Source organism: Sinocyclocheilus grahami, unplaced genomic scaffold (genome assembly GCF_001515645.1).
Source record: "Sinocyclocheilus grahami isolate Dianchi unplaced genomic scaffold, SAMN03320097.WGS_v1.1 scaffold74.1, whole genome shotgun sequence".
Classification (NCBI taxonomy): Eukaryota; Metazoa; Chordata; class Actinopteri; order Cypriniformes; family Cyprinidae; genus Sinocyclocheilus; species Sinocyclocheilus grahami.
This window is the reverse complement of record NW_015505253.1, coordinates 1,217,691-1,245,358: the sequence shown is the minus strand read 5'-3', so window position 1 is coordinate 1,245,358 and position 27,668 is coordinate 1,217,691. Positions and strand designations below refer to the sequence as shown.

Sequence of the window (27,668 nt, the reverse complement as noted above, 5' to 3'; positions counted from 1 at the left end):
TCGACAAAGTAGTCCGTGTGACATCAGTGGTTCAACTGTAAAGTTACGACGTCATGATATTGTCGTGAACACGCGTCCACAAGTGACACAGTAGAGACGAAAATGTGGAATAAAGTCGTTATTTTTGTTTTCTTTGTGCAAAAAAGTATTCTCGTAGCTTCGTAACTTTACAGTTGAACCACTGATGTCACACGGACTACTTTGTCGACCTTGCTGTCTATGGGAGGGTCAGAGAGCCCTCATATTTCATCAGAAATATCTTAAATTGTGTTCTGAAGATGAACCAAGGTCTTACGGGTTTCGAACAACACGAGGGTGAGTAATTAATGACAGAATTTTCATTTTTGGGTGAATTAACCCTTTAAGTGTCTTTGTGTGCATTTATTTGGCTGGTCGGGAGCATTTGCTTAAGTAGACGCAAAATAAATATGCAGGTATTAGTTCTGGCTTCGTAGCCAATCAGAATAAGCTTCTTTAGTTCAAGCAGCCGAACAAACCCATTTGACACCATTCACCCCCCCCACACACACACACGGAACTTCATGAACGTGCTAATGTGGAAATGCACACTGTATCAAAATAAACAGAGGTAAACAGACTCACATTTCACATAAAAACACTAGGCCAGGATTGCAAAATCGACACAATCACAGACACAATCACAGAAATTTCAGATTAAAATGTTTTAAGTTCTCTGCAGAGTTCCAAATGTTTGTGTTCATAAGTAATGAGAGTTGAGCTAATATGACCTATATTATTCGTCCCTTCTGAGAGGAACTGACAACTAAACGACCCCTGGATCAATCAATCCAATCACCTCACATCACTGATGCACCGAACGCATAAATATTCAATCATTCTACCGATCTACCGCTCTTCATCTCTGTCTCTTGTCACTGTGTAAATGGCATCTCTCTTTCCGAGTTAATTTTCCTGACCCCTGAATGTGTGCTGCCGTTCAAAGGTTTGGGGTCAGTAAAATTATTTATTTATTCATTTCTATTCCATTCTATTGAACTTTCTATTTATCAAAGATTCCTGTATAACGGTTTCTTCAAAAATATTAAGCAGCACAACATGTTTTCAACATTGATCATTATAAGAAATGTTTCTTGAGCAACAAATTAGCATATTCATGTGACACTGAAGACTGGAATAATGGATGACCATTTGTGCAAATTATTTGACTAACAATTTGAATCATTTATCAGCTTAAGTGAATATTTAAGGGGATAATTCATATTTATTGAAATTGGGAATATTTTCAGCAAATAACTTAAATTTTCACAAGTAAAATGTTTTTAAATGGATTCAGGAGACTTGCATTTTGCTTGAAGTGCACTGCTTTATACTTTTAAGGGGATTTTTTATTTTTATTTTTGCAGCTGTGGTCATCATTAAATTGCATTGTAAGGACAAAGAGTTGCTTGGAAATTCAGTTAAATAACTCTATTTTGCTGACTTAAAGTTAAAAGGTCATAGACGTTTTGAGTAACATTTTGGGTAATTTAAATTTTTGTGTGAACTGTCCCTTTAAACTGAATTGGTAAGGTGAAAAAAGAGAAATGCAGGTAGGAAGCCATATTATGAGACAAAGAGAGAGAGAGAGAGAGAGAGAGAGAACGGCCAGCAGAACAGGGCGAGTGTAACCCTTTATGCCTCTAGGGCTTTGACCTGCCCCAATTAGACATAAAGTGACAGTGTGCCCCTGACACAACCGGACCGGTCTGAATGCTAACGGCTCCAGGATCCCCGCATCCCCCTGTCCCTCCTTGCTTCTCCCCCTCATTCTCCAGCAATAACCCATCATGTAAAGGGGGGCATTTGACTCTGACAGCACTGTCATGGCCGGCCAATTCTCTGACATTTGAGCCTGTCAAGAGTTGCCACGGTGACCTGGCAAATCCACTGGCCCCTTCTGGCCCCATGTGGATGGGGGACTTTGGTGTGGCGGGGCAAGATGTGTGTGGGGTTCTTGTCCCAGTTCATAGAGAGGGGGTCACAGTTGGGCACAAGTTCATTTCCAGTTGTCATAAGCTCTTAGGTCTGTTTATACGGGGCTAGACAAACATGTGGGGGATGAAAAATAAAGAAAAGTGAAGAGCAAAGGACAGAGAGCGGGATGAAGAAGTGTGAGGCGAGTTGTGGTGGGCACCAGGATAACAGCTGTTAGTCTGCTGCATCCATTAACAAGATGGAGACGCTCACTGGTGTCAAAGACACACACACACACACACACACACGTGCATCTACACACATACAAACTCAGCCCAATGCATACTTAATGCATAACAATTTTCTTCAGAAGATTAAATGAGATCATGAAAATAATAAATAAATAATAATGAAAATAAAAGATTTTGTTTGCATAATATATGTGTGTGTGCTGTGTATATTTATTATGCATATATAAATACACACACATGCATGTATATATTTCAGAAAAAAATTTATGTTTATGTATGAAATATATTTATTTATAATATAAATTATATGAATATAAATATTGACATGTAAATACATGTAAATATTTTCTAAATATATACATGCATGTGTGTGTATTTATATATGCATAATAAATATACACAGCACACACACATATATTATGCAAACAAAAACTTTACTTTGGATGCGATTAATCGTTTGGCAGCACTAATATATATATATATATATATCTTGCATTTAGGATGTTTCGATATTTTTACTGGAGAACAAGACAAAAACATTGATGAAGACAAATTTTCAATGCACTTGTATAGACTACAAAGGAAACACATAGGTGTCTCTCTTGCTCTAACTCCATTTCCTGTTCATGGCACAGCTCAGGACCTGGGAACAGCTGGCTGGAAACAGGCACCACCGCTGTCAGGTTCAGAAACATCAGACCTTACTTATCCATCCTGACAGATTACTCTTAACTGAATGGATGCCTGCAATAAAATCCCACCTCTGAGCCTCATTCTGAGTCGTGCCCTCACCTGTCAATCCTCAATATACCAGCTTAATGTATAGGGATAATAATCCTTAATCTTTCTTAAGTGTGTAAACACTGTAATGCTATCGATTTACTTTGTTAGAGTGACCTGAAATAGAAGTTTAGGGCAGGGCTATCTGTTTGTCCAAATAATGAAAAACAGGTACGTGTCTGAGAGTCATCATTTTTCCAATTTCATTTAACGCTGCTAGTGGTGCAGAAATGACACACTGCATTTTCAATTCAAACATTAAATTGAAATTAGAAAGTTCTAGTAGATAACAAATGGAGGAATTATGGATAAAAACAGGTTCATGATAATCAAATACTTTGGACTCAGCAGTCCGCCTGCGATGTTGAGTTATTTGCAGATTGCTTACACTTATCCGGCACTTTCTGCCCAGCGTGAGGTTTCTGCGGAGAGGCAGTGGGGGATCAGATTCCGCACCGGGCCAACGTCTGTCACTCCGGGCTGGCCGGCTCCACTTCCCTGATCCAAGAAGATTCACCCAAGCAGCGGGTGGTTGGAGTATCATCTCTCCTAGCAGCTGAGACCCAAAGAATCGCTGCCACTTTGGGATGGAGCGATGACAGGAGAGAATGATGGAGGGAAGGGAGGTGGAGACTGCAGCGCAGCAGGGGGCGGGGCTCAGCCAGCTTGATGGCTGCCAGTCAAAGAAAGTTAATGACAGCACAATGCTGGCACAGCCCCTTCTTCACGTTTCTTCCGAACTGCCTGCCGGGCCTCTGAAAGAGGCGTCTGATCCTGGAAAGAGGAGTTTTGAGAGGAAAAAGGGGGATGTCGGAGTGTGGATTTTGCCTGAGGTGTGTGGACTGGGAATATTTATGATAATCAACACCCGGGTTGGCACCGTCGGGCAAGCTGGAGATTCACTGTATCCATTCAACATCCCCCACCATCACATCCTTAATCGAGTCAAGTGACTTATTAAAGCGTATGGGCAATGTGGGGCTAATTTCATTAGCTGCCTGCCGAGGCCCCCGTATCTGATTTGTGTGCACCTTTAGGGGGAGGGGTCGGGTTCAAAGATTGAGGAGGAATGGTTATCATCTGTGGACCGTTAGACACACGGCAATCAGAGGAGGAGGCGGCGAAGGGAGGGATGACAGAAAAGGAGGGTGTACAGGATGAGAGAAAGCAAGTGGAGGGTTTTGGTGATTAGAACAGATTGTCAAATACTTCTAGGGATATTGAAATATTGGCCAATGCAATATTTTACATTTATGTATGGGGAAAATTATTTTAGTCAAAGTGACTTACAGTACATTGCACTCAAGATATACATTTTATCAGTTCATTCACTCCCTGGAATTTGAACCCATGACTTAGGAGGTGCAAGTACTATGCAAGATTTTCATCAACATCATGCATCGGCACGTAAAATTGCATGAATGAAAAAATACATTATATATAGAAGCAGTCATTTTTCAGTTATTTATCAGAAAAGGCCATGGGTTAAACTGACAAAATGCTTAACTTAAATGCAGCACAAGTTAGTTTGGACAAAGCTGCCAAATTCAAACATATAACAAAAACAAACCAAACACAAAACACAAAACAAAACAAAACAAATCGATCTGCTATCTGTTTTGGCCAAAATTGATCAGAGCTTCCCTAGTATCAACCGATTTCCTAACACGAAAGCTGCTTGAGGTTTACAAACCTGAATTCCACTGTATCACCCACAACCAGACCTGCACTGTCCCTCTAGTCTATTAGCCAAGGTTCAATACCAGGTCAATCAATGGCCCATCGGAGGTCATTTCCAGCAGATGACCTCCTATCTGCTACTGGTTTGAGAAGCTCCTGCTATCACGCCACCACACCGGCCTTTCCACAACTCCTCAATGACTGTCCATTCAGAGAGGGGCCAATCTGAAACCCGGCTTACCACACAACACATGCTTTACACTGCAGAGATAAGCATTGTGTTTGGGATTAAAGGCTCGGCTACAGGAAATCATTATCGGACTGTTCTCATTTCTCTCGTCCGGTTGAGAGAGTCCAAATACTACAGGGCCGTTCAATGTGATGTTATACAGCGCTAAAGTGGACTTTAAGAACTGACACTTTATCCACCTGCTGGGTTTTGAATCACAGAATGCGACATGCTGCAGATTTCATTTTGCATAACGTTTGCGATTTGCTTTGCATAGAGTCTAAAGCTAAATTACAGTTTGAATACATCTGGGTGGTTGTCTCCAACTAACCTCACATCTATATGCAGAATTATAGGGTCCAAATGTGCTCTTTGTGCAAATGTCGCTGCTGAAATTACAGATTCTATATGTTGGCACATGTGAATCTCCAGTTGAATTACAGTGACTATGTGTGTGCAATTACTAGTACTAACGGAGCACTAATGTGCAGCATGCTTCCCTGCGGTGCTTGTTCTGTTATAAAGAGCCAAATCAAAATGTTCTCTTGGTAGAAAAAAATCTGCTAGGAACTCAAAATAAAATGGCAAGGAAAAAAGAACGAGTTTTAAAGAGTGCAATTAATGCATCAGCCTGGCACATGGAGCAATTCGACTACTCTCACTTAGTGCACTGTGGGGGTTATGTTTTGCCTGAATCTCATTTAGATCACCTGCATATTTAGACGTCAGCAGGAATGTATAACCTCTAGAAACACAAATCTAAATAACCAGGCCTGTATTCACTAGGTAAACATGCAGCTAGTGTCTAAATACAATGAAGATTTATGTAGATGAGAATCTGAATGTGTTCATTTTTCATAGTCTGCTAGAAATGCATAATTCATCCTCTCCTTACCCACACGCACTAGATATATGGACCCGGGAGCAGGAGACTATTAATGTTTTTTAAAGATCGAGGGAGTCAAATGCATCAGCTTGTCAATCACACACACACAAAATGCACTCACAAGGTGATCACTCACTGTCATCTGCTTTCATTTCCTGTGCAAGTCAGTAATCTGATATTAAACCATCCAAAGACATCCTCTCACACAAACACCACACCAGGATGAAACAATAACAAAAACAAACGCCACAACTGAGCATTAAATAAATGCATTTAACCCTTGATAGCAATGTGGCAGACAAATTAAAGTGATTGATCTGGACCATTTACCAGCTTTCATCTTAGAACGTGGACTGCCAGGTGCTTTACAGTAGGACATAACAGATGAAATGTGGGTCCCGCCTCGTAACTGGCCGCTCTAGGCGCTAACGGCTGAATATTGGATACCCTGATCAGGTTAAAGCTATGAAAAATGTGACTGATTATTCTCATAAAGGTACAGCTTTCTAAAAAACCATGAGGAAAAAGCTCAGTTAAAAGTTTTCCAAGTGAAAATCTCATGGAGGTTTTCCTCTGTGAAAATCCAAGAGAACAGATCTAGTGAAAATCATGAAGGAAAACCTCCAGTGAGACTCTTCTGTATATGGAAAGCCTTCAGTGAAAATCCACGAGAAAATAAAAATCATGAGGAAAGAAACTATGGGGGAAAACCTCCAATGAAAAACCATGAGGAAGGCCTCCAGTAAAAATTCATGAGAAAGTACCTAAGTAAAACTAGGAAAAACCTCCAGTGAAAACTATATGGACAACCTACAGTGAACATCCACAAGAAAAGACCTAATAAAATCATGAGGAAAACCTCCAGTAAGAAACTATGAGGAAAATCTCCAGTGAAACGCATTAGGAAAAGAAAAGAGAAAAGACCTAATAAAATGAGGAAAAACCTCCAATTAAAAAAATCTTTAGGAAAACTTTCAATGAGCAAAGCATGAGGAAAGCCTCCCTTAAAGATGACCTGGTATGCCCCTTTTTACAAGATGTAAAATAAGTCTCTGATGTCCCCAGAGTGTGTATGTGAAGTTTTAGCTTAAAATACCCTACAGATAATTTTTTATAGCTTGTTGAAATTGCCATTTTTAGGGTATGAGCCAAAACGCGCTGTTTTTTGTGTTTGTCCCTTTAAATGAAAACAAGCTGGTGCTCCCGCCTCCCCTTTCAGAAGAGGGTGGAGTTTCTAGAGCTTGCACACCTGGCATCATGCCAGCAATAACAACACACTCTCTCACACTGAAAATGTCAGAAACTGCTAGTAGCGGTGTTCAGCCATATGTTCGAACCGGAAACTGGTCATGAATAACAAAATCAGGATAAAATTTAGTACAAGAAGCCTTGAAAAATATGGACGTGTCCCAAATGTGCACTTAATGTGAAGCTACAATCCCATGGCCTTCATCCATGAAGTCCATGAGATCATGGGGTGTCCCATTCATCGTTTTAGTTTTCAGAAAGTTGCTCACAGGCTCACAAGCCTTGGATGAGGACCTGAAAGGCTGAAGATGCCTTTTGGAGCAAATCTATGGAAAAAAGCCTTTAGATATATAGCAGATTGCAACAGTTTCGTCTACTTTTTTGACACAAACTCACCGGCGCATGCGCAACGCTGAACTCATACATCATGCTCCCGGAACTACTTCTGTGTACAACTGTTGGCGCAAGCTACATTAAAGTGATTTTTACATTTTGAATATGGATATTTTTCATACAAAAATGCATCGTTTTGCTACAGAAGGCCTTTGTTCACCCCCCGGAGCCGTGTGAGACACTTTTTTTTATGGATGGGCGATTTTTATTTAAGTTATTTTGGACGGAAAAGCAATGCAACACCCGCTGAGTGGCATTAAACAGCTTGAAAGATCAAAGACAATTTTTAATATAACTCCGACTGAATTCGTCTGAAAGAAGAATGTTATATACACCTAGGGTGCCTTGGGGTGAGTAAAACGCAGCCTAATTTTCATTTTTGGGTGAACTAACCCTTTAACAACCTTGGAGCTCACAGTAGGTCTATCTTTAAAGGTTTATAATAATTCCTCTATGGAGAAAATAAATGGTATTTTTTCTGGCACCCAATTGTTGCGCTATATAAGTTGCAAGTAAACAGGCAATTAACACGAAACACAACTGATGAAGAAATAAATACGAGGGCAGAGGTCTTCACCACTGACAAATTTTCTCATTGACACCCTCCTGGGGCCGCATCGCAGACTGAGCGTCCAGAGGCCAACTCCAGCTGTTCTTTAGATCACACTCATAAACTCCCAAGCCTTGTGAAGGACCACACACTGCCTATCAATTTCAAACACCAGCAGGAAGGAGACAAGGGACAGGAGGGGGCTCGGATTTCATCCCCCCAATATACACTGCGGTACAGGAAGCTTAGGTTACCGTTCCCTCCTCCTCTCCGCAGCTGTCCGGGCGGCAGTAGGAACTTGCGCTCCCGCAGCACTCCCAGAGTAACAAGAGTCAAACTCAATAACTGCACCGATAACACCACACGGTCACAACAGCATCGCACGCACTATTAGTCCTGCACAAGAAGGGGAGTTTGAGAGAAGGGTGCTAAAGTTGGCACAATCTAAATGCCAGTTTCTGAGACAACGGATACCTTCAGGCGGCCAGCTTGATTGAGTTGTGTTGTAGGTGACCAGAGTGCAAGGTTCAAAAACACACCATCCATCAGAGTGACGGGAAGCGTTCTCTGATGATGACACTCCACCGAAATGGCACTGCGGTTTGTACACGGTGTGTGTGTTCAAGCGCGAGAGTTTGCACCATCAGCACTCGGCACAACACTTTTTTTCTTTGTGAAAATAACAGATTGTTCACTTCAACAGAGAGCTGAATCAATTTCCTCTGTCCTCAGTTAAGGGCGGAGCTGAATTTGCGCTCACACACACGCACACACACATATGATGGATTACAGGCCTTGGTGGGGGTCCCAGGAGGCTTTGCTTCAGGGGTTATGGGTAGACAGCGGTGGCACATTCGTAGGGTGAGGGGTATCTGCTCTTTGTAGAAAGCCGAACGCTAAGGAATTACGATGGAGGGGTCTGACAGGTCTTTACGGGTCATCGGATCCAATCTCATGCAGAAGACTGTCAGAATCCAGCCCTCTCATGGGAATCAACCTCATGGTTAGATGTTTTTGTTCTACCTGACGAGGAACCGCAGAGGAACCTCTAGAAGGTGAACGCCTGGCACAGTGCAGGGATGCAAACATGCTTGCTGTGGTCTGGAAATGCAGATTGCAGTCAATAGTCTGGACTTTGATTGGATTTAAATGACCATTGGAATGATTTGCCATAGCTTCTGGCTCTTTTTGAGTTTTAAGTAGTTTAGAGTCATAGAGACCACACAGAATCAATGTAACACACATACACACACAGGGAGATTAGTAGAGATGCATGTACAAAAACACAGCAATAGTTAGCGAGAGAATAAGATAACAGAAACTCATTCTCAGTGCTTGGACTGTGAAAAAAAAATCTACTTATATATAAGTAAAAGAAAAACTGAAATATCACATGGTCCTAAGTATTCCTACTGTGCCATTCAGATAAAGTATAGGATCTGACTGGATACAGACATAACAAACTGAACAAAGCAGAAATATTTGTTTACTCAAAAAAGAAAAGAGACTAAATCCTTTCTGCTAATCCACAATGACCACCTGATCATAATGGACTCTGTTCTGCGTAAATCCATTCCGCTGTACATCTCTAAAAGCCACTGAGAGCAACTGTGCAGATTTCTGTTAAGAGTTGTCTGGCTTATTCTAATATATATTTTTAAAAAAGCTTAAAAACTAAAATAAAATAAAATATTTTTTTTAAATAAAAAATTTAATAAAATATGATTATAACTTCAAAAAATGGTTAAATCCAAAATACCATTCTTGACCTATTTTCGGATTCTAGGTCTAGAACTCACATAAGCATACCAACAATGTCAGATAAACATTTACATCCTACAGACTAGTTGTGCTTCTTTTACTTTTGTTAAAACTCAAAACCAGTCAGAGATCAGGCCTGGCAGGTCATGCACATGCTCCAACATAACAGTGACTAAAGCAGTAGCTTGAATCCATTTCAGGCCACTTGCCAACCCTTGTTCTTTTCCCCATAATTTCTCTTCTATCCTGTCAAAAACTGAAGCAAAAACCCATAAAAAATTTAAAAACTTTATCACTCACAAGAGGACAGGAGTGAGCTTACAAAAGACAGTTAGAGAGAGAAAGAGAGAATGATAAAGGTCAGTGTGTGCGTGTATAAACTGTATGTGTGTGTATTTCTAGGGTTCCATGGGACCAATGATTTATCTTCTTTCCAGAGGGCTTCCTCCACGTATACATACAATGAAGAATCGTTTAATATCATCTACACAGTTGACTGATTAGTCTCACACACACTAAGATGTGACCATAAGATATGCATCCAAATCTGCATGGCTCCATCTCACCACAGCCGGCGTGTATGTGTGTGTAACGTAACATGCTGCTGATAAGGAGGCTGGTCTTTACGGTGTGGGCGCTGACTCCAGCACTGCAGATATACAACGCTGACACATTCAATCAGGGATTTTATTTCTTTCTCCTTTATCACAGACTAGAGATCCGTTCTTCTTCAACCTCTCTACCGGCACCTCACCCTCCCTCCCTCTTATCAGAAACCAACATTCCCTGTGGGCCGCGGATGCATCCTGACATCCGTCTGCTTTCAACTTAATCACCAACCCCTAGAACCTGCAGAATCCGGATCCCGGGATAACTCGAATGCAGGTCAGAGGACCCAGACAGACACTGACACTTACAATCAGGCGGATGAGGACAACTGCATGTGAGTGTGTGTTTGTTTGATTAATTCACTCACTCACACACACTCACTTGTCCACCAGATGAGATGTTAAAAGCCAGATGGGCGTTTGTAGTCTAGATGTTAGGATGGGTGGTATGATGGCATACACCACACTACAGCAGAACTGTGTCAACCAGTGGTTATTTTGCTATACTGTTAGTGGGAAGTGCAGCTTTATGTTATTTACATGCAAGGGGGGAAAAAAAGGAAAAAAAGGAAATCCTTAATGATCCTTAAGAAATCATTCTAATATGCTGCTTAATAAGCATTTATTCTTATTATCAATGCTATTGTGCTGCTTAATATTTTTATCTAAACCATGATTTTTTTTTTCAAGATCCTTTGATGAATAGAAAGTTCAAAGGAAAAGCATTCATTTGAAATGGAAATCTTTTGCAGCATCATAAATGTCTATATTGTCACATTTGATCAATTTAATTTAGAAATATTCATTTCTTTATATTGAATCTTAGTATATAATTTCTCATAACGTGATATAAGATTTCGATCATACCGCCCACCCCTACTAGCTGTGTGTGTCCAATTATTTTCATCCTCTTTTATTAGATTTTACTAATGCCGGACACAAAGACCAACAGCTTGAGACGCACCAGAAAAGCTTAACACAAGAAAGCATCATTTTCCCACTAATTACTTCATCTTACCAGTTCCAAATGCTGCCTAACGATACTCTTAATTGCTGAAGTGCCACGCCGAAGCATAAAAAGAACCTTTTCAAAAACGCCAGCCAATCCCAGGCTGGTGGCCTTTTAACAATCCAGCAACGACATCTGTTTCACCCTTACCTCATTTGCATACTTTTTAAAGGTTACAAGTGAACGAAACAGCACTTTTTGTCACTAAGATTCAAAGTATATGCACACTTTCACTTTGTTATTAGTGCGGACCATTAGCAGACACAAACACGCACACATTCACACCTTCTACGCTTAATTAATGCCCCCATGTTCAACAAGTTCGTTGCCCTCAGATTTATAATGCACACACCTCTCCACCTGAGAAGAGATACAGGGGCTAATTAACATTTTCCTGGATGACTGTGCGCCCCAGGTGTGGCTTGTCACATAGCGCCCATACACAAGCTACGACCAAAGATTTCACCACTTTGGCAAATTTATTCAAAGCAGGTCTTGCCTCAGTCTGACAAAGTCTTCACAATGATTTATGAACCTGCTCATTGACCCAGTTTATCCCAGGAAGAGAAATACCATGAGAGAGAAACAGAAAGAGAGAGTGGGAGAGAGACATAAAGAGAAAGAAAAATAGCAACAAAAGAACAGAATATCTTTCCCAGAAGCAAGGAGTGCCACAGGGTGCAGCCTAGACCGAAATGTATCCATCATATACATCATAGAGAGACAGAGTAAATAGTATATAAAACCTTTTCTGAGAGACATAATAAAAAGATAAAGCCAAATAAAGCTAATTTCAAGATAACAATCCAAATTCACTTTCTATCTTTCTTATATAGTATGTAAAATGAAGATGTGTGTGTCCCACTGTATATCAAACATGTACATGTACACAATAAATGGTAAACAGTGTTATCTAGTTTAGCAAAGTTTGTTAGTGTATGCTAAGTAGGCTAATATTTCCCACAACCCCTTGTGCTCTTATTCTTATTCAGTTTTAGGAAAAAATAAATGAACAATTTGATGCCGAAACTGCCATAGCAGTTCTTAAATACATCTTTGTTAGCCTAAACACTAAAAAATTATGCCCAGCTTAACATGCAGAGACAATTATAAGAATGCCATTCACACAGGAAGTTGATTTCTCTGAAACGTAAACACTGTAATGCTAACCAAAAAAAAGCAATATATGTACTTAATATATTTCAAGCATGTATGCATTACCAGCGAAGTATGTGCCTTTAGGCTAAAGTAGATGGATGCAAATTGGGATTCAGCCAATCGCTCCCTGTGGCCTGTCAGCACCTTTTTCACTCTTCTATTTTTCTGCTCTAATTAAGACCATATAAATGACAGGAAAGGGATTCATTAATGTTGAGGAAAGTGGAAAGACATGTTCAGTACCTTTAAATGAAGAAATTGACCATTTTAAGAGGTGAAAGCGCTAAACCCCACAGAAATAAGTTTACATGAGACAAAGAAATGTGTTGAGACAGATGAGTGCCTTGCTCATCATAGGGACAAAATCAACCCTTTTGCAGATTTGCTTTAAACTCTCTAGGACACAAACATCCGTAACAAAATCTGTGTATCTTCTTTGGGGCATAACTAATGGTCAATTGTTAAAGACTAGCGTTTGAGATAATCCTGCTTCAGTGGACACCTCCTTGCAATCTGCCTCGTTATTAATAATGCAGCGAGCTCCTTTCACAGGCCTCTCGCTGCTTCCTGCAGCCCAGCTTGGGGTCTCTCTGATCAGGCGGCTTCAGTGGTCCACGGCGAACGCCTGCCTGCAATCTGTTTCAACAGAGCCATTCACTCAGCTTGCAGGGGTGCGGATTGACCACATACGAGAAGGAGGTAGAGAGAGACGGAATCATATATCGCAACAGCAGACGACTTGTGACACAAAGATGAAAAAGTACTGGGCATGTAACCAGAGTCGGAACCCCAAAAACGAATGTCACAAAACAGTCTGGAACATTCGCCACATTTTTCAGTTTGTCACTGAAGGCCAGCTGTTTGTTTTGGAGGTGAACGTTTTATACGTATGTGAGTCTGGGAGTATTTCATATAGATCAGATATACACAGCTGGCTATAAAATCAACATTTACTTCTTGAGAAAACAGCACCGCTTCAGAATATTTCTACGATGTGACAGATGAAACATATTTTGCTTGGAGCGATACATGAGCTGTATCGGTTTAGATTGGCTTCACTTCTGTGATCACTCACCAGTAAAGAGAAGTTTTATGAGTGGAAATTGTGTAACGTAACACAGCTGAGGGGTCTCGTTTAAATACAGTTCTTGGTCTTTCCTGCTGTAGGGTTAGTATCCGCTGTCCCGCTAACCTTATGACCCTTCACCTCTCACCTGAAAGTCATAAAACATCCTACAGCTCACTTTAACTCTTTTAGTCAACTCAGACTGTGTCTAAACCTGAAAAATGCTGCCTTTGCAGACTGTATATGGAGGTAGGAAGCATACCAATATCTGGTTGAAAGAATAAAAATAGTGTCTAATGATATATATTTGAATCAAAATTTTACTACTTAATATTTGATTGGTTATGTACGGATATTGTTTCGGATAATTAGACGATGTTATAGCATCTTGGAAACCTTACAAGTGTCTTGTTTCCTTACATGTTACCTTCATTTACAAAACAGTGCCCTTTTAGATTAGGTTTCAGACAACCATCTGACTTAGCACCATGCTGGAAACGTAGAGAGCTAGCGAGAACAGAGAGGGGGAAGTGAAAGAGAGATACAAGAAAAAAAAGGAATAATTGGGGTCTTCATTAATTTTTCATGAATTTTCATTTAGGCGAGGAGACCCCTCTTAGTGCGATCGATAGATCAAGCTGCTGTCACACAGTTAGCACCTGGGGGTTAGCACCACCACCTCGGAAGAGCTGAGAGGATCAGAGAAAACTCACACCCCCTGCCAGCTACATGAGTGAAAACACACAAAAAGTGCCTTTATACCCTTCTTTATATACCCTATAACCCGAAACGCAGTTGTGTATCATCAATTACAGGTTAAAAATAGAACATTTATTCAAAAATATTACTGAAAAGCTTCCCGCAATTGCTAGCTCGAAAGTACCCTTTGCAAAAACTAAACGCCAACATCATCTCCTTTAACCCAAATCACCGTCCTGTATCATCAATTACAGGTTAAAAATAGAAAATGCAGCAGCATTCAAAATTTACTGACTCTCAAAATCTTCCCACAATCCCTTCATCTAGAGTTACCCTTTCCAACAGCTAAACACACACACACACACTCTCATTACTGCATGGGGTCTTGGCGGCAGAGCCAATTTAGTTATCCATTCATTCAATATTTATCATAATATCCTTATTCCATGATGGATTGCTCCTATTTTCATAACAATGCATAAGAGAGGCCACAGTATTGATCAGCTCGGGGTTGAAACAGACTTCAAGATAGCGGCTCACTTAGACTTCAGGTCTAGACTACAAACCCAGTGAAATAAGACCAATACTCCTTAATCTCTAATGACTTTTGCTTTGGCATTTCTGCTAAGCTAGTGTAGCTAGCTTTTATGCCTTCAGATGCTGAAATGTATTCACTGATCACAAAGATCACAAACTCCCAAGACAATAGGCCCAAGATCTGTCTGGCAAAGAGTTTATTGGCTACAACAGTCCATTAATCAGCAATGATTTAGCAAAAAGGCCTATGATTAAAATAGCATACTCATTGTCTAGTAGAAAAGCAAATGAGGACAGGTTAGCTGTCACTCATAATGGTCTCTGATTAGCTTGGGGATTTGATCCCAGGAGATGTGCTCTCTCTGAAAATGCAAGTCAACCCAACAGAGACCCATCTTCAAACCAGAACCCATCTATAGGTTGTCAATAAGCCCCCCTCCCAGATTCTGCCTAGTGTGTCTACACCCTCCTTCCACACCTAGCATGCTCTTTCATCTGAGTCTATTGCTTTGCACTTCCTTGGCATGCCCTATCATTTTCATTTCTCAGTCAGAAGGAAAAACTACAAGCCTGGCAGATTGTACCGAAACAGACTGATATATCTAAGATTTGCTCAAACATATGTAGAGCTAATTAAAGTCAGAAGCCAACTGCAAAATCATTCCTACTGATTGTTTTGGAACTAGGGAACTCAGGCCTTTTCCAAAATCAGTCAGATGCAATACCAAATCACAATTTGATGCGGCAAACGTGGTATTCCAAAAGCAGAATTGTGCAATTGAACGCTTAGGAACATTAAGGTGCAGCCTGGTCGACAGGGTTCATGGAAAAAACAAGTTCTCCAACACTGATTGTTACTGTGACTCAAGACAATAATTAAAGAAATCGCATACTTACATGCTACTTCCAGTGAGGCGTTTCGACTGACTGCTTCCCCCAAGTAATTGCGTGCCACACAAACGTACGCCCCCTCGTCAGGTTTGCTTCGACGGCCATGTACGATACGCAGGAAGAAGAGCGAGCCGCTGGGCAGGAGCATGCGGTGGGATCGAGGGTCATCTTTATCGGTTTCAACTCGTTCTCCATCCTTATACCACTCTACGGTAGGGGTGGGCCGCCCCTCCGCCTTGCAGTTTAGGGTGGCTGGTTCGCCCTTGGAAACAATCAGATCGGAAGGGTGTTCTACGATCCGAGGTGGAGAATCTTCCTGCCGTAGACGGGATCCTAGGAAAACAGAGAAAGAGGAAGACTTGTCAGGTCCAACTGAAGCACAATATGTTTGTTTCGTGGCTAAACCTCCCAAGAGAGTAGCATGCTAGCATGATCAGCACACAGCTCTGTGCAGCTTTGCTTGTTTAGCACTGCTAAAACAGCTGCTCGCTAGCTGTTTGTTCAACATAAACCACTGCAGAGCGCAGAACGGACCTCCTACGCTATGAGAGCCCCAGCAGCAGCAGCTAGCTTGAGCTGAAGGTGGCCGTGTCCTCTCTTGGGATGGCAGGTGTGCAGTGCTGATGTACAAGAGTTCACTGCGGTGCTAAACTCTTTCGGTTGCTGATGTATGGAACTGCAGTAAAAAAGAGCATTTGTTTAGGGTGTTTAGGATCACTTCTAAATGTGATACCCACGCTGTCTCTTCCCAGTTGGACCAGGACACAGCATAGCAGAGAAGTAAGCTTGTTTGTTTGTATGCAAATATATTTTGCTGAGTCTTAGTGTGCTCTAAAGGTTCGTTCTCTCTCGCAGTGCAGTACAGACTCAATTAAAGGGAGCGAGGACTCCCACTTCACCTAATTTGTGCTAATTCCTGCCATTTCCCTCTCATTGATTAGTGATCATTCCAGCTGTCTGTTGTCTAAGTGGGGCCACACACAGGACCCAGAGCAGACTTGTGGGTCACACAAGGGAATTGCTACTGACAGGGCGAGATCTTATCCTGTACCCTGTGCTGCATACTATGAAACCAAGCTCTGCTGAAGTTTGCAGATACACTGATTTTGCTCTCTCTCACTGCCTCTCGCATTTCTCCTTCACCCTCCCTCTTGGCAGTCTGCATCCCTCAAAACCTGAGGTGTCAAACTCATTTAAGTTTGGAACACTGATGCAACCTTGGTGTATCCATGCATGTTCTTCTGGATCTAATTAAATTCAGAATCGATTTACACACACACACACACACACCAATTTTTAATGAATGAACACGAACGTTTATAACATTTTGTTTCTGATTGAGTTTTATGTCCTGCTTTCAGCAATCAGAAACAAGTTCATTTTGATATTGTAAGTCACTAAATGAACAAACCACTAATTAACATTATGACATTGATAAATGGGGTGGGTCAAGATAAGAGGATGATGGGAGGACCATGTTTGCCAAGAACGCACATACACACACATATATTAACTGCTATCTCACTGGAGCATCTGTTTAGCTTCTAATCGACAGCCATTGGCAGAGACTTTTACATGACTGAGGTGAATATGCTTGCACTTGCCATGCGATTGGATTTTTATTAGTCTAATTTCTTTTAATCCAATTTGTATTCCAATCTGTAACCTCTAATCATCTGAACCTTGAGGCGCCATCTGCTTGCTGTATTTTTTTCTTTCGTCTTTTTATCCAGGGAGAAATTTTGCTCAGCAGATGCTTCTAAAATTGTGCTTTTCCCTGTTAAGTGAGGAACAGAAGGAAATGTAAAAAAAGATAGAGGATAAACCGATAAAAGAGAATATTATTCACACCATAGCATAAATGGAGCCAATTCCTTTTGACTAGGTGGTAACTAACTAAAAGTAGTGATTCTACTAACTTAACTAGTATTGAGCAAGAAAAATACTGCTTTAATTTTTATTATGCTATATATTTTGAAAGCCCAATGCTGTTTTTTGACCTTTACAGATATACAACAGGCAAACATAGCTGTTTTCCACTCTTGAAATTGTAAAACTGCCTTGATAGTGACCACTATAACCGGGTCAATCATACAGGCAGACACCCCCCCCCCCCCCCCCCCCCCCCACCTAGCCAATGAGGACAGCTTGTCAGAGGTATGCTACACCAATGTTATGTCTTCCTTTTCCTTTTCTTTTCTTTTGTGTTTTGTGTTTTGTTTGTCCTTTGTTTCATCTCACCCAGGTCGCCTTTCTAAAAACTGCAGTATTGTGACACACCCACGCCCCCCCCCCCCCCCCCCCCACACACACACACTCCATTACCCCTAACACACTTGTGGATGTAGCACATGAAAATGAATAAGTAATTTTTTCTAAGCCACTGGCAAAGTCAATTTATTTCCTTCCCACTCTCTGACTGTCTCTTTGTTTCCCTCTCTCTCTCTTCCTGCTGCCCTCTCTTAATGCGATCATTGCTTGTGGAACAATCAAGTGCTCTTGGCCGCCTGGGAGAGTGCTCTTTACTATGTCTCTGAGCACACACCGTTCAAAGAACCATTTCCTCTTCCCTTGAACCCCCCAGCCAGCCCACACACACAAAGGCATATATGCATATGCACGCACATTTGAACTGAGGAACGCACACATGATGCGTGGAAATCCGTGTGAGAAACTGTCGACATTCCAATCGAGTTTGATTCATGCATTCATAATCATTCTTGATACGACATGTAACGCACTGATGCAATTTATATCCATCCATTTTCCAGAAAGTAGATTTTACTAGGAAAAAGAGAAAAATGGAAATTGCATAATCTACCTCCACCTCATCTAAGCTTCCTAAAGCCTGTCTTCCTCTCCTCCTCCTTGCCATATGCAGCCTACAGAATCAGCCGAGGAGGAGGATGTGTTTTCTATGGATGAGCAAGCCTAGAAGGGGTGAACTGTCATGTTAGTCATTGTTTACAGGCTGGTTAAGAACAATAGCTCACTTGCAGAACCTCCCTCTTGTCTCCTGCATGGCGAGAGGACTAATTTCATCCTTGTACATATTGTGCCACCACTTAATGGATGGTGGAGGACAGAAAAAGTTTGAAATGTTGTTGTTTTTTTTCTTCTGAGCCTGCTGCTGAGCCATCTACAGCACATTTCCATAAAGCTATCTTCATCTCCTCGCTATAGGAGTCATAGCATCTCCTCACCCACAAACAGGACCTATTTAATCTCAAACTGTTTCTCTGAGACACCAATGAGAACAAATGGAGACTATCACAGCTCTCCTGAGATCCAGGAAATCACACATATCTACTCAAGAGTTTCAGAAAAGATCTCAAACTCTGTTCAGATCAGTTACCAAATTATCTAAACTTCTCTACATAAATATACAGCTCTACATTTAAAATTTTCCCCAAGGGTTTTTAGGAGAAATAAGAACAATAGCTCACTTGCAGAACCTCCCTCTTGTCTCCTGCATGGCGAGAGGACTAATTTCATCCTTGTACATATTGTGCCACCACTTAATGGATGGTGGAGGACAGAAAAATTTTGAAATGTTGTTGTTTTTTTTCTTCTGAGCCTGCTGCTGAGCCATCTACAGCACATTTCCATAAAGCTATCTTCATCTCCTCGCTATAGGAGTCATAGCATCTCCTCACCCACAAACAGGACCTCTTTAATCTCAAACTGTTTCTCTGAGACACCAATGAGAACAAATGGAGACTATCACAGCTCTCCTGAGATCCAGGAAATCACACATATCTACTCAAGAGTTTCAGAAAAGATCTCAAACTCTGTTCAGATCAGTTACCAAATTATCTAAACTTCTCTACATAAATATACAGCTCTACATTTAAAATTTTCCCCAAGGGTTTTTAGGAGAAACATCTGATACTTCAAAGAAACATAACTGAGAACCATGAAAGAGCAATAAAACCTCAGAGCAATAAAATTTTCTTCTGGGCACAGATGACCACGTATGCCACCTCCACCGCTCTTCTATTAGCTCTGCCACACATTTATTCATGTGCAAAGCAGAAGGCTGGGGAGCTTTGATGATCTTCTTCGTAATAATTTTTATTGGTTCCCTTGAGATTCATCAGCCCAGCATTCAAATCAATAGCCAGAGCTTCTACCACCCACTGCAGCAAGGCCAGAAAGCCCCCAGAGGACGCATCACTTATTGTGTGTGTGTGTGGAGCTGCGATCAGAGGTTACCACGGGCAACGTCCCAAAGGTGTTCTAATTACACTGTTCCATTGGCAATAAATAAAAGGCGAGGAAAGAGGTCACCGTTTGACGAATGGTTATCTCAGGATTTTGATGCGGATTAACGTTAATTGAATTAGTATGCGCCTGAAGGAACGTCACAGTAGAAAATAATTTATGGTTCACAGAGCATACATACGAGAAAATACTTTCCTTGTTTTTTATTTATTATATTTTAAGTAGCAGAAAAGAAAGTTGAGACTGAAAGAATGGGGTCAAAATGGCAGCGACTATATCTATCTATCTATCTATCTATCTATCTATCTATCTATCTATCTATCTATCTATCTATCTATCTATCTATCTATCTATCTATCATCTATCTATCCATTGTTATATCATTCTATCATTCTGTCCATCTATCCATCAATCTATCTATCTATCTATCTATCTATCTATCTATCTATCTATCTATCTATCTATCTATCTATCTATCTATCTATCTATCTATCTATCTATCTATCTATCTATCTATCTATCTATCCCTTGCTGTTTTCCACTCTTGAAATTGTAAAACCAGTTTTTACAGTGACCACTATAACAGGGTCAATCATACAGGCAGACAAACCGCAACCCCCACCCCAACACACTCCATTACCCCTAACACACTTGTGGATGTAGCACATTAAAAGTAATTTTTTTCTATATTTTCTCCCATCAGCAGACTAAGCCACTGGCAATGTCAATTTATTTCCTTCCCACTCTCTGTCTCTTTGTTTCTCTCTCTCTTTCTCTTCCTGCTGCCCTCTCTTAATGCGATCATTGCTTGTGGAACAATCAAGTGCTCTTGGCCGCCTGGGAGAGTGCTCTTTACTATGTCTCTGAGTGCACACCATTCAAAGAACAATTTCCTCTTCCCTTGGACCCCCCAGCCAGCCCACACACACAAGGGCATATATGCATATGCACGCACATTTGGACTGGGGAACACACACATGATGCGTGGAAAACCGTGTGAGAAACTGTGGACATTCCAATCGAGTTTGATTCATGCATTCATAATCATTCTTGAAATGACATGTAACACACTGATGCAATTTATATACATACATTTTCCAGAAAGTATATTTTAGCGGGGGAAGAAAAATGGAAATAGCATCATCTACCTCCATCTCATCTAAGTTTCCTAAAGCCTGTCTCCTCCTCCTCGCCATAGGCATCCTACAGAATCAGTCGAGGAGGAGGATGTGTTTTCTATGGATGAGCAAGCCTAGAAGGGGTGAACTGTCATGTTAGTCATTGTTTACAGGCTGGTTAAGAACAATAGCTCACTTGCAGATCCTCCCTCTTGTCTCCTGCATGGGGAGAGGTCTAATTTCATCCTTGTTCATATCGTGCCACCACTTAATGGATGGTGAAGGACAGAAATAGTAGTTTGAACTGTTTATCTTTCTGAGCCTACTGCTGAGCCATCTACAGTACATTTCCATAAAGTTATCTTCATCTTCTCTGTTCTCCTCTCTGCAGGAGTCATGGCACCCACAAACAGGACCTCTCTGAGACACCAATAATAACAAATGAAGACTATCACAACTCTCCTAAGCAAAGACCCAAGTAATCTCACATATCTACTCAAGAGTTTCAGAAAAGATCTCAAACTGTGTTCTGATCAGTTACCAAATTATCTAAGCTTCACTACATAAATATATCTATATTTCTATATTTTTATTTTTCCCTAAGCGTATTTAGGAGAAAATCTGAGTCGATGTTGATACTTCAAAAAAAAAACCTGAGAACCATGAAAGAGCAATAAACCTCTAAGCATTCAAATTTTCAGCCAGCCATTCACCATCCAAATCAATAGCCAGAGCTACTATCCACCTACTGCAGCAAGGCCAGAAAGGCCCCAGAGGACACATCACTTATTGTGTGTGTGTGTGGAGCTGCGATCAGAGGTTACCACGGGCAACGTCCCAAAGGTGTTCTAATTACACTGTTCCATTGGCAATAAATAAAAGGCGAGGAAAGAGGTCACCGTTTGACGAATGGTTATCTCAGGATTTTGATGCGGATTAACGTTAATTGAATTAGTATGCGCCTGAAGGAACGTCACAGTAGAAAATAATTTATGGTTCACAGAGCATACATACGAGAAAATACTTTCCTTGTTTTTTATTTATTATATTTTAAGTAGCAGAAAAGAAAGTTGAGACTGAAAGAATGGGGTCAAAATGGCAGCGACTATATCTATCTATCTATCTATCTATCTATCTATCTATCTATCTATCTATCTATCTATTCTATCATCTATCTATCCATTGTTATATCATTCTATCATTCTGTCCATCTATCCATCAATCTATCTATCTATCTATCTATCTATCTATCTATCTATCTATCTATCGTTATATCATTCTATCCATCGTTCTATCATTCTGTCCATCTATCCATCGTTCTATCATTCTATCTATCTAAAGACTTTTTAAACATTTTAAAAAAATTCAAACATGACTTATTTTGACAAACTTGCCTTTTCTGTATAAAAAGCTGCATTCATTTCTTTGAACCTAAATTCATTTTAATTCTGTTTCCTTATGTTTAAATCAGAATTGCAGTTATGCATCCTGTTTGCTACATCAACCCTGTTTCAAACCACATCCCTGTTCTCAGTCTTGTCAAATCTTATGGGAAACAAGGTGAATTTGCTTTGAAAACGTAGCAAACACACAAACCTGAAATGCTGGCAGGGTTTGAATTTTATGGAAGCCCTTTAACCCAGGCACTGTAAGTTCTCTCTCTCCGAGATGAATATCTTCACTCGGGCTAGTCTGACAGTTACTCGTTCATCATGTCATCAGTGGAAAATATAAAAATGTCTGTCGGGAAACAGGGATGATGTTACTGAATGCTTTCAGACATAGCTCTGAATACACACACGGCACAACCTCGCACGGACAGGAACGCCCTTGAAGATTCATCATGTCGCCACCCTGTCACCCAACACACACACAACGCCTGCCCTCCGGCGTCCCACAGAGGCCTGGATGCACAATAACTTTGGCCGGTAAGTCTTGAAAACTTATCTCAGATGGAATTGCATAGCATATACACAAACAAACCCCAGTAAACCTGAGCAGTGCGGTATCTGACCTGTCTCCATCTGCACAGACATACACGTGGAAAGCAAACACGAGAGAGCCTGATAATTCCAGAAAGCCTATATTCCTCTTTCAAAAAAAGGAATGTTTCCAGATATTGCCTTCCTATGTATCTCACTCTCTTTTACACACACTCTTCCCCTGCAGTGAGTTATTGACTTTGTATCAGTGTACGCTTCCCGAGTCCGCTCCTGCGGTAAGATATAAATAGACCCAACTAGAGGAATGAGAATTTAATAATCAAAGATAATGGCTTTGTACATATTTATATTTCAGCGGCTTCTACTTCCTGTCAAGTTGTCTCCTTCATTCTCAAATCTTTCCCCACACCTCTATGTTCTCCTCACAGGATACGAGTTCTCTTTCCCTCCATCTCCGTCTGCCACTTTCTATCAGCAGTCATCCCTCTATCGCTCTCTCCCCTCAGGAAATGACCTGTCATGGCCTTGAGAGAAAAAAGGAAAGGCGTGGAAGACGGAATTCCACGTTCTGAGGAGGGCAGCAACCCTCATCAACACCCCTCCATTTCGTCCTTTCACTCCCTCCTTTCTTCTGCATTCACATCAACTCTCTCGTTTTCTCTCAGGCTGATGAATGGATGAAAGGTATCTAAGGTCTGGCTCTTATGAAGGGCCAGGTGAGATGTGTTCAGGGATGTTAGGCCTACTATTTGCACATTTATTCAATTTGGTGCAAGTCAGAAAAGAAAAAAAAATAGATAGCACACACCTTTTGTCAATAAATCACACAATTTGAGCTATCATTGCATTTCACAATTGTCCAGCATGAGCTGTAGTTTAATACTTATGTTTAGAGAACTGAACAAAGCCGCAACTCATCAACTAGCCATAGTAAATAACTGCTAAAGAAATGATATGTGTGCAGATGATTCTCTACTAATAGCCAAACAAGTTTTTTTCTTTGTTTTCCGCAGTGGTTGAAAGCCCTCGTTATCATGCGCTTTTTGTACATATTTATTCAACATCTATTTAACATGCCAGGATTGTCTTGTAAAGTAATGTGGGTCAGATCAGCGTGGACACTTTGAAATGGGCTCCCGCAGGTGTGAGTTTGTTTGACTTTGTGAAAATATTGTGGTGCCGGGTCTTTTATAAAAGCATGTGTGTGCTAACATCAGAGCTATGTAGGGCTTTGTGTGTGTGCATATGCACCCACACCCTAATGAACACGCACACACACAGGTGTTCTGCGACATTCCTCGCTCATTCTTTGCATCCTGGTGACGGCTGATCTTTGAACGGCTCTAAAGAGCAGCCACGACTTTGTGGAGTGACATAAAAAGCGATATGATTGTCTCCTGACATACAGTAATGTCTTTAGTATACCTTACAGTTCATGGTCCAAAGTCAACAGAGCGAAAAATAAATAAACCCTATGTGCTTTTGAAGAGAACTAAAGAAAGGAGGCCACATTAGTCACTAGAGTTGAGAGAAGGCAGTTTTACTGCGGACGATGTGGGCGGCCGCTGTTAAACACATGGGCATGTCACTGACTTGGCTACAGTCTTTGCCCGCTGGTCCCAGCTGAATTGAGGTATAGACTGCAGGTATAGTGAAAGATACAGTGTGCCTGGAATGCATGTTAATGAAAAGCTTGAGCCCTGGGATCAGCCCAAGTCTCTCTTAGTAAGCCAAAGCAGGTCCAGTGAGATTTATAAGTCTCATTTCATAGAAGGCTTAATCTGAACATCTCTGCAGAGGGTACAGAGATGATCTTTTAAGTTTAAATCAATTAAAGGTCTGTAGGGGTCTGCTCTACATGATAATAACTTTATATTTATGGTAAGACAAGAACCTATAGGCTGAAACCAAGAGTAAGCAAGTGTGCAATTATTCTACAGTTTAAATAGTGACTATAGGATATATACATGCAAAAAAATTTTTTAAAAGTACAAAGTTGATGTTTTGAAGACCAGTATTGCATTTTATAAATGGAAGTACTCAGGGAATTCTCGCCATTTTCCATGTAGATTCAGCTGATGACTCAATGTGTTGTCAGCCAGGTCGTATTCATGACAGATGCGCTGCCTTATCAAATTCACCTCAGCTATGTTCATGAAAGGTCATCAACAGACTCAGGTAACCAACAAAAGTCATGCCTGAACCTCACATGGACTATGCCCAGGAAACCAAGAGTTGTTTGCTGACAGAAAACATGAGTCACTGATATCATTACTTGGAAAAATTCGCCACAAATAACACTGCAACGATTAATGTCCAACCACGAAATCTTGAATCTAAACCTACAATCCTGCTTTCAAAACTGAATATCTACAAGAAACTGTGTGTAACTCCAAGTAACAGTGTATTTACAAGAAACTGAAATGGACATTTATAATTTCATCTACAATTACGACTTCTGAATAAAAACCGTAATATATCCAATCAAGCCAGTTTCTAAACCTCAGTAAGTCTCAGCTTTTAATTGTGAATCGGACAGAAAAACCACTGAATTTAAATATACAATCCTAAATCTAAACCTATAATTTAGACTGTTAAGTGTACTTAACTTCACGTGTGATGTACGACAACCCTAAATGTCAACCTACAAAGCCCTTTCTAATCCTGGCTGAATCTAAACTCGCCTCAAACTCATAACATAAACTTCCTAATTCAGCAAAGTTATAAAATCTCCTCAGTAAAACTTTCTCTGTGATAATCAAAAGGCCTGGTCTCGCGCGCACAGCGGGCCGTCTGAAGCACAGCCGTGATGCATGAGAGTGAAGGTGGCAGCGTGGAAGGTTTTATACACTGCCCTGAACTGCTCTTCTCTGCATTACTGCCCTGACGCGCATGACGGATGCGCTTTGGAGTGCCGGGCAGTCTCTCTGTCTTCAGCTGCTCCACTGTGGCTGAGCCTCATCCATTTTCATGAAAGGCAGAGCTGCTTTTAATCTCACTCTCTTCTCCGCAGTGTCTCATACGTATCAGGCACAGGCTGGAGTGAGTCCCGGACCAAAGGGGAAAAAACACAGCTCTGGGATTTGATTATTCTGAAAAAATAGCGCTAGCTGAATTTCATTTAAATTCTTTATCTAGGCTTTACCACTCTGTGTGTGTGTGGGTTCCTCTTATCTGTTTGTGTTATGTTGTGTTGAGTCATTCAGCCTTGACACAGATCCTTTCTTATCTAAGAGCTGCCAAGAGACAACTAAACGAGGGCAAGGTGAAGCCAATGGATGAAAGAGCAAATGACACTTTCTCAAACATGACTTTGTGGACTGAAGAAGTCAGTGTATTGTACAAACTGTGTTCGGTCGAGTCTGTTGACTGTCAAATGGAGAGAAAGATAAAGGCCAGGCCGCTATCACCAAAGAACGATCTCTAGCCAGAGAAATTGTCCATAATACTTATAGCACTGTAGTTTCGTTTCTGACTGGCAGGCTGGGTCTAGGAAACTAGGGAAAGTGCATGCCTGAGGGAAAATCTGACACTTGGCTCATTCGCTTTTGTTTATTCACATTAAAGACCAAATGAATTGGCTCAACAAATCCAGATTTCTTTAGTATGTTTGATCATTTGGACAGTTTTCAGCTGATCAGATTAGGAGACCAACAGTCTAAGACCAGCAATCTAGCTTAGGGAGGTTTAGGTGGGTTTTTTCAACCCTTAATTGGATATAATCAATATTTTTGGTCCATTTTCTGGAAGAGAAAGAATGTGCATCTCTTCAATTTCTAAGAGTACAGCATACATCAAAGCTAACCCATGTAGTAAAAGTCTGAAAACTGATTGGTCTTTAAATGAAAAAAAAGGTATCTTGACAGGCTTTATCCACTTTTTAGGAAACAATATGTATCTTGTGAATCAACAGAGTGTTATCAGTGTGTACATGTGCAGAGCAAAGAGTTTACATTATGTATATTTGATCTTGTCAGCAAGTATGGGGAATTCTGTTTCTTGGGAAAAATACTACATCTGTAGAGTCTTCAGGAAATTTCTGCACATTGCCACTAGTTATAAAAGTTACAAACTGAAATTACCGTGTCAAATATGATACAGGATCAAAGTTAAGAATCTAACTGTGGGGAAACACCTGACAGCAACTGGAAAGCAACTGTAAATTCTTGTGTTGTATTAGAACCACATGGTTTGCTTGAAGGACTAAGAGTATAACTAAATCTAAGAGACAAAAATCAGGCCACATCAAGTCATTTTCTAATCCCAAGAACAAATGAAACAGCTAACAAAATGCCACCGCATCCTCTTTCTAGAAAATGTCATAGGCATGCTTGACTGAGAGCGAGCCAAGCAGATGAAAACGCTTTGGTCTCATCCCCCTGAAGCTCTTTTCCAACTCTAATGTATATAATCTCCTCACTTTGTGCTGCTTTTGACATTTTTATTGAGAGAAACTGCTAAAATACAGCTACTCCAATGCATCGCATTCCCGATTCAACAGCCGCCTTTAAATGTCATTCATCCACTCTCACACTTACAGCCATTGATGGTGCGAATCAACAAAATTACTGTCAACAAAAACTGTGAACGAGAGAAATACATCTTGTTCCTGTTCCGTCGCACTTCCTGGGGCTGAGTTTGGCTTGACGTAGCCCTTGTTGCTTGCAAAGAAAGTAATTATCAATTATAAGACGGATTTGAC

General features: G+C 40.8%; 1 protein-coding gene across 1 annotated transcript in view; it reads right to left on the bottom strand.

Moving 5' to 3' along the window:
• Positions 1-27,668, bottom strand: part of LOC107585779 (roundabout, axon guidance receptor, homolog 2 (Drosophila)) — a 360,609-nt gene that overhangs the window by 183,358 nt on the left and 149,583 nt on the right. The window contains exon 2 of the mRNA XM_016272927.1: positions 15,688-16,014. Within this exon, the coding sequence (XP_016128413.1) occupies positions 15,688-16,014 (327 nt within the window). The remainder of the gene's footprint in view (positions 1-15,687; positions 16,015-27,668) is intronic.